Here is an 8,928-nt window from a genome sequence, read left to right as displayed (position 1 = left end):
ATTTTGGTTTTCATTTAGTAATACCCTGAAGATTACATCCCAAGCTTACCGAAATCCTGATCTCAGTAGACTTCAAGTTCCATGGGTGCACAGCTCCTATATGCTTCTTGTGATCTCCAACGCCTAGTACAATGCCCGGCATAAAAGGTGTGGTTGTTATTTTAAGCCACCAATTTGTGGCAACTTGTTATAGTAGCAATAGGAAACTAATACACTATATAGTAGAGTACTCACTGTCATTTTCTATTCACCTCCTCTTTTTTTGATCATAGTAATTATCACCATTATATATAGTATATCAATAGGTATTTATTTTCTTAATAAAATATAAGCTCATTGAAAGCATGACATTTTTCTTATTCACTGCTTCATCTCTACCAAATATAACATTTCTTGGCACAGAGTAGTAATGTATATTTATTGAATTCATGAAAGCATACATGCATTCATTTATTAATATTTGACCAAAATATTAAATTGGTATTATACCATTATACATTAGTATAATGTCAGAAAACAAGTGAAACAATGAGGCAGCCTACATTTTTGAAAGCTGGATGCATCTGATAGATATAGTTTCAGTACCTCATACTCACACCTTGTCTCTCTATGTGGATGTTTAAGAGTTCTTGTTTTAATGTTGATAAAAACCAAATATGTGAATGTAAAGTTATACAAAGATGCAAAAGGGGAGAGTTTCCAAGTTAAGTTGCACTGCTATTTTTTCATTGGTCTAAACATTAAATAGCAAATGAAAAGTTTGTTCTAACTCTTTGTCCAGTTTCACGCTTCAGTGGACAAAGGCACTGATCTCCAAATTGGGGAATCTGAGCAGAAGGTGAGGCAGTTCTGATATCTGAGATATAGAAAGGAAGGGGATTGTGTATTAAGAAAGCGAGCATCATGAGTTAACTGCCTGTGAAAATGGAGAGACTGGTTAGGCACATGATAAGGAAATAATTTCTATCACAGAGGGCTACAGTTTGTATCACATGTAAACAAAAGACTTATATGTCACAGAATGAATCAGAGGTTTGGTATGGGGCATATCTGGATTTGAATGTCAGTTCTATCAATTAAGAGTTTTGTACTCTAAGAGAGTTTCCTTACTCTAATTTTTAGGTTGTGGAAACTGAGAAGCAGGGAATAAAATAATCTCTAGTCACAATAAGTTGAATCACTACAGGTGGATTTTCTAGTATACATAAGATTCACCTCTGAAGTTAATTTCTTTTCTTCATCTAACTACAGGGTAAAGCTCATTGGTCTTTGCTATTATGGATACCAGATCATGGAGGAAATCATACTATTTCATCTGAGTGATATCTTCTTGTTCTGCAGCTGAAGAGCTGAATAAACCTGAATGCATGGCAGGTTGGAATCATACAGGTGTGAAGGAATTCATTCTGGTAGGTTTAACGGAAAATCCAAATTTGCAGATCCCTCTCTTTCTGCTTTTTACCTTTATTTATTTTATCACTATGGTAGGTAATTGGGGAATGATCACTCTGATCTGGTTAAATGCTCAACTTCATACTCCAATGTACTTCTTTCTTAGCAACCTCTCTTTCTGTGATATCTGCTACTCTACTGTCTTTGCTCCTAAGATGCTGGTCAATTTCCTATCAAAACACAAATCCAGCACATTTTCTGGCTGTGTTTTGCAGAGTTTCCTTTTTTCAGTTTATGTAACCACAGAGGGCATCCTCCTGTCTGTGATGGCGTATGATCGCTATGTGGCAATAGCCAATCCCTTGTTGTATGCAGTCATTATGACCCAAAGAGTTTGTATCCAGATGGTTCTTGCATCTTATATGGGCGGCATCATCAACTCTCTGACACATACAATAGGTTTGCTCAAACTAGACTTCTGTGGTCCTAACATTGTGAATCATTATTTCTGTGACTTTCCTCCTCTTCTGAGGCTCTCTTGCTCTGATGTTCATAATAATGAGATGCTGATTTTGGTATTTTCTGGGGTCATTGCAATGTTCACTTTCATTATCATCATGGTTTCTTACATCCGCATCATCATTGCCATCCAGAGAATTCGTTCAGCTGAGGGGAGGAGCAAAGCCTTCTCTACTTGTGCCTCCCACTTGACTGCTGTGACCTTATTCTACGGGTCTGTGACCTTTAGTTACATTCAGCCAAGCTCTCAGTATTCCCTGGAACAGGAGAAGGTCTCTGCTGTGTTTTATACTTTGGTGATCCCCATGCTAAACCCACTGATCTACAGCCTCAGGAATAAGGATGTGAAAGATGCAGCAAAAAGGTCAATATGTTGGAAGAGAACCTCGACTTGACTCAATATCCTCTATGGCTTTAACGTAACATTAACCTGCACATAGATAATTTCTTGAAAATCATATCACAGATATGATCACAAATAGAACTATAATCGAGATGCATTTATGCAAATTGACACATAAACGATAGTTAACCATTCTTGCAAATTTGTATTATCTTTGAATCTCTTCTGTAAGTTTAAAATGTTTCAAAATTAAGAGTTAGAAAAACATAGGTAACAGTACTTATAAAATAATAGAACACTCTTACTTCTTGGTGGAAGGAGTAGTTTGTTATTAAAATAGCATTTTTTCAAAAGTAACAATAAAAACTAGGCAAGACATAGACTTTATATGTTGTTAAAACTGAGTGGTTATTAAGGAAACCAGAACTGGAGTGGTTTAGGACTCAGAGAGATATAGACATGGAGAGGTGAGCTGACTTTATCTCACCCTTGAAAATGCAGGCTTGATGCATGGAGGACTCTGCAAGCGTTCAGAGAAACCAGTAGAATCTTTGGCAGATACTTTGCCGGCTACACCACACATGGTTGTATTTCCTTTCAGAGTTTCAGCCATATCTGAGCCTGAGCAGACCTGGAGACCAAATAATAGATATAAGAACAGACAGATAATGGATGATAGATAAATGATAAATGATAAATTGATGATGCAGATGATAGGTAGATAAATACATGATAGATGATAGATAGATGATAGCTAGCTAGCTAGCTAGATGATGATAGATAGATAGATAGATAGATAGATAGATAGATAGATAGATATATGATAGGTAGATGATAGATAGATAACAGGTTATAGATAGATAGACAGTCTTAAGTGGAGAACTTCTCAAAAGTAGAGGAACATTTAGAGGTATCCCCAACAATACAAATATTAATGATTGTGATCTACCAAAACAAAGAGCTACTGATTCTGAACTTGTGCCTTGTGACTGCTCTGAGGAAAGAGAAAACAGTGGAGCAGTAACAGTTATGTAAACTGGCAAGATGAACTGGATTATATAGAAGTTTAAACATCACAGTTTTTCCCTTCAAGAACTTGAAAGGGGTCGGAGGTAGAGTTTGAAAGAAGCTGATCTGGACCACAAGGGCAGGTTGAAATTTCCCCAACTCTTGCTGTGCTTAGAAGACACACAGTCCTGCCACAGGAAGCAGCCAGAAATAAATATAATGTAGATTTTCTTTTCAAGACACTTGCTAGATTTTGATCCTGCTTCAAGTCAAGCGCAGAAGGGCTAGAATTTTCTTTCCTCAGTACTAGAAGATGATCACGGACGCTAGAGATTCAGAATGAACTAGAAAGACAGAGTGCAATCTTTCTCAGTCTCTAGGTGTTTGGTTAATAATGTCCCCCCAGAAATAAAAGCCTGCATCATGCAAGGCCAGCAGCTCCCTCAAGATATTTGCAGCAATTTGAAGAGGTGTAGGCCGGAGGCTAAATTCAAAGAATTAAAACTGAGTTTCCTACAGAGCTTAAGGGCTGGAAGGAGAGTCTCAGCTCTTAACTTTTTGAAAAATCTATACTCCTGAAACTGGTGCAATGCTTAAAAACCAGAAGTCCAATTAATAATTAAATTCACATAATCAGTCTCATTCTTCATGCTTTTTCAGGAATGTGAAACCCTCCCCTGTAGAAAGTAATGTCATCTCCAGTTACTATGAAGATTTTAATTACATATAAAAAGCCAGAATGCATAAAAAAAATAAGAAAGCACCAAATATAAGCAGTACCATAGAAGAGTTATATGCTGGAGTACGAAATAGACCAAAAAAATACTATATTTAACATTTTGAATAAAATAGAGAAAAAATTAGAAAACTTGGTTAAGATGAAATATTTCAAGGGAAGATTAATACATTTAAACAGGAATATTCTATCCTCTGCTTCTATGAATTTGCTATTTTAGAAACTTCTTACAAATAGAATCACATAGTATTTGACTTTTTTATGACTTGCTTATTTCACTTGCATAATATCCTCCAGGTTGACTTGTATCACAAATTGAAGGATTTCTTTCTTTTTTAAGGTTGAATAATACTTTCCTTTATGAATATACATTTTCTTTATCCGTTCATTGGATGATGGGCATTTAGGTTGTTTTCATATCTTGGCTACTGTGAATAATACTGGGGTAGATACGAGTGTGCAGCTGTCTCTCTGGGAGGAAGGGGGAAATGTTCGATGGGTATAAAGTTTTAGTTCTGCAAGATGCATAAGTTCTAGAGATCTGCTATATAACATACTGCTCATAGTTGGCAATACTCTTTTGTGTACTTAAACGTTATTTAAAAGATGGGATCTCATGTTAACTATTCCTACAACACAACGAAATATTACTCAGCCACAGGAAAAGATGAAATACTACATTTTGCGACATGTTTGAATCTTGAGAATATCATGCTAAGTGAAAAAAGTCAGATAGAAAAAGTGGAGACTGTATGATTTCACTCATATGTGGGATATAAAACTGAAAGCAACAATGAAGAAATAAGATAAATAAACAAAAACTCATAGACACTGATAACAGTATGGGGGTTAACATAGGGAAAGGGCATGGGGGGAGGCAAAAGAGGGTAAAAAGGGTCAAATATATGATGACTGAAGACTTGGCTTGGGGTGACAAACACACAATGCCATATAGGTATGATGTATTATTCAATTATACATTTGAAATATACATAATTTTATTAACCAATATCACCCCAATAAATTTAATAAAATAAAACAAAACAAAATAAAGAGACATGAGGAAATTTTTAGAGGTGATCAATATGTCTTTAAACTTAATTGTGGTTATGGTTTCATGGGTGTATGCACATGTCCAAAAACATTAAATTCTCTGTATTAAATATGTGCAGTTTTTGTACATCCATTATGCCTATTCGAATTCTTAAAAAAAAAAAAATAGAACTGAAACAAATGGCATTCTGAAATGAAAAAAACATTCCACAAAAGTTAAAAATAAGAGCTCACAGGAAGGATTTAAAGCATATCAGATAAAGCAAAAGATAAGACTGATAAACTCAAACAAACTCTAATATACATTATCTAAACTGCAGCGCAGAGAGAAAAAAATTAGAAGATAAAGCAGAGCACGAGAGACATGTGTGACCCAATCAAATGGTATGAAATACATGTAATTAATGTTCTAGAAAAAAAAGGAGACAATGAATAAAATAAGTATTTTAAGATAAAATAACTATTTTTTTCAAAAGTGAAAAGTTTTCAACAAACATATTTAAAAAGGGAAGAATATCCCAAGTTAAAAAAGACAGAGAAACCCATACATAGGTACTTCCTGGTCAATAGAACAACAGTTAAGATTTCATGTCAACTTTTCAAAGAAATTATAAAATGCAGGGCAAATGGATTAACATTTTTCAAGTATGCACGAAAAAGAAAGTAAATATCTAATATTCTATCCTCAGGGAAAAATATTCTTCAAAAATAGACAGAAAAAATAAAGACATTATTTTTTTTAAAATGCTGGAAGAATCTTTCAGACTATATTAAGACACACTGAAAAACGTTTTAAGCAAAAAGAAATTATCCCAATGTAAATACAGAACATAATGAAGAAAAACATCCACAAGAGTAAATATATAAACAATTTTAAAGAATACTGACTGATTAACAAGTACAAACTTCAAGTTATAAAATGTCACAAAGATGTATAGAGTCAATAATATTATAATAACTATGTAAAATGACAGTTACTAGACTTGTGGTAATTACTTTGTAAGGTATATAAATGTCAAATCACTTTGAAGTACACTTGACACAAATATAATACTGTATGTCAACTATAATTAAAAATAAATTTTTTAAAACAACATTTACTGATTACAGCCATACCAAAAATAATTTTCTAAGGAAATAAGAACATATGGAGAAGCAAAAAATAGGACAAAAATAACATAAATGTCAAAAAGAGATAAAGTGTTCAAAGTTTCTTCCAGTGTTTCATGTGGTCAGTTATCGATTTAAAAAAGTTTCTGATAAGGAAAAGATATATTACAATTTCCCCTGCCACCAAAATGAGATTTTGAAATACCTAAATAAAAGACTCCAATAAATAAGATAAAATTTATTGTAAAGTCTTGATTAATTTACTGGTACACAAGGAAGAAATGAAATTCAGAAGGGAAAACATAAATCTGATAGTGAGATGCCCCATGCAGAATGAGCTATGCTAATATTTACATACAATAATGAAGATTGGCAAACTAAATTAGGGTTTTTAAACCTTAGCTGGTGTCCTTTTGGGCTAGGTGATTTTCTGTTGTGGAGGTCGGCCTGTTCATTGTATGTTAATTCTAAGACAACCAAAGTCGTATCTAGACATTGTCAAATACGCCTTGGGAGGTGGGGGTGCAAAATTGCCTATGTTGAGAGCCACTAGAGTGGACTTAAAAAAAGAAACAAATATATGCTTTTGACAAGAAATACAAGGACATAGACAAATTAAAAGTAAAAAGATGGAAAAATTTATACCATGCAAACATATGTAGAGGAAGCTGGTGTCACTATATTCATACCTGAAAAAGCAAACCTTAAGGAGAAATTATTATCATTTAAAAAGGTATTTTATGTGGTAAAATAGAAAGAATCTTAAATTTGTATTTACCTAATAATTGGCTTCAAAATACTTATCAAGAAGCTGATGAAAGTGAGATAAATTTCACAGATATTGCTGGAGGTTTTAAAATAGCTCTCTGTGTAATCGACAGATAATAGTTGATAAAAATAAAATCATGGCACGATCAATTTAACTGACCTGGTAGAAATACATTGAACATTATGAAACTACAAAATACTAATTCTCTAAAATACACATGGAACGTTTACAAATTGATGACATGTGTGTCATAAAAAAATATCAATATTTGAAATCATATAGAGGATATTCTCTGATCTCAGTGGATTTTACTTTAAGTGGATGACAAAAAGCTAACCAATCAATCTTCACATGGTTGGAAATTATTCAACACACTCATAAATAATCTACATTTTAAAAGATTACAATGCAAAGTTTACAATATTTTTGAAATAAATTGAAGAAAGTAGGAAGAAAATAAAAATAGAAAATAAAAATTACATGAGAGAAAATCAACAATCATTCTTTTAAAAGGATAACAAAAATAATGAAATTGTAGCAAAATCCATCCAGAAAAATGACAGTAAACACAAATTACTAATACCATAAACAAAAAAGAGAATATCATTAGAGGTTCTATAACAATTAAAAAATTCATAAGATGAAATCTTAGATAAAATAAAAAGTTTCTTGAGAAACAAGACTTACCAAAACAAGTACAAATAATTAGAATATTTAAATAATTCTAAATATGTTTAAAATATTGAATTTATAATGATAAAACATATTCTAAAGGAAAATTCCAGGTTCATCTGTTCCCTGGTGATGTGTTCCTGATATACAGGCAATAAAGAACATTATTCTAAGATTCTTTCAGAGAGAAAGGAAAGAAAAAAATTGCTAATTTTATGAGACCACTAAAACATAGATATTAAAACCTGAAAAGGACGTTCTGTAAAGAGGTAATTATAGGCTACTATATCTTATACCAGAGAAGCCGAAATTCTGAAGTGAAGGACTTATTTTAGGAAAAGAGTGTAGTTAAATTGGTCTAACAGAGGAAACATAATTATAAAAGATGTTTAAAAATATTTATAAATTTTGAAATCTCATAGTGATAAAAACTCAGTAAAATATTTGTAGAGTTTAAATACCTACAGCCACATTATAGCTAATGTTAATGATTAGATAGCCAGCATTACCACATCCATGATTGATTTTGGGTGCAAGATGGGGATATTCACAATAACCACTTGTATTTGAAACTAGAGATTATCCTAGCCAGCACATAAAGTCTAGAAAAAGAACAAAAGAGCACTTTTGTTCATGTATGTTTGTGGACATACACACTCATATCTAAGTGTAAGTCCTGGGACATAAGTCAGACACATATTCAGCTCACTGCCAAACAGTTCTCCAAAGTGTCCGTACCATTTTTACACACCTGTCAGAAGTGTATGCATAACGGCATCGAATATTTTTGGTTAGAATGTCACCTAGTCTCTACTTCTAATAGCTGTTAATTTAGAAATTTAGGAAATTTGCATTTAGAAAGGAAAAATTTAATAGTTTTTGGAATAAGGAGTAAAGAACTTTTCACATATATATGTATATATACAAAGTATGTATTTACACACATATATGTATATGTGTCTATGTATAAATATGTGTATATGTATATACATACACATATATACACAGATATATGGGAATTCTGTGAAATATAGCTATTAGAATTCCTCATAATTCATTTTAAGATAAAAACAAAATCCCCCAAAATTGTCTATCAGCAAACGCATGCTAGATAGAGAAATAAACATTCAAGAGATGGGCGGTCGGGTTCATGGCAGCCTTCAAACCAGCAGTAGTTTTTTTTTTTTTTTTTTTTTGTTTTTGAGCTTATGAAATAAGCTAGTTTCATTATACACGTGATCTCATTACACGATTCTTCAAGCCTCTAAAGAAGAGTCACTGTGTTAGTAAATAAAAGTTACTACTAACGTGTTCTTTAAGATCTAT

The 8,928-nt window shown here is 32.7% G+C and overlaps 1 protein-coding gene across 1 annotated transcript; it reads left to right on the top strand.

Annotated features, from left to right (window-relative positions):
• The first annotated feature begins 1,367 nt into the window (after positions 1–1,367).
• On the top strand, positions 1,368–2,306 carry LOC120584347 (olfactory receptor 1052-like). Its single transcript, XM_039840032.1, has one exon. It carries the CDS (start codon positions 1,368–1,370, stop codon positions 2,304–2,306), a length of 939 nt encoding a protein of 312 aa, XP_039695966.1.
• Positions 2,307–8,928: the final 6,622 nt, after the last annotated feature.

Source organism: Pteropus medius, unplaced genomic scaffold, assembly GCF_902729225.1.
Source record: "Pteropus medius unplaced genomic scaffold, Ma_sr-lr_union100, whole genome shotgun sequence".
In the NCBI taxonomy this organism is placed as follows: Eukaryota; Metazoa; Chordata; class Mammalia; order Chiroptera; family Pteropodidae; genus Pteropus; species Pteropus medius.
This window is presented reverse-complemented; position numbering and strand designations above follow the sequence as displayed.

Bases quoted from the DNA above. Each gene is read 5' to 3' on its own strand.
- LOC120584347 (XM_039840032.1), top strand. From the start codon at position 1,368: ATGGCAGGTTGGAATCATACAGGTGTGAAGGAATTCATTCTGGTAGGT.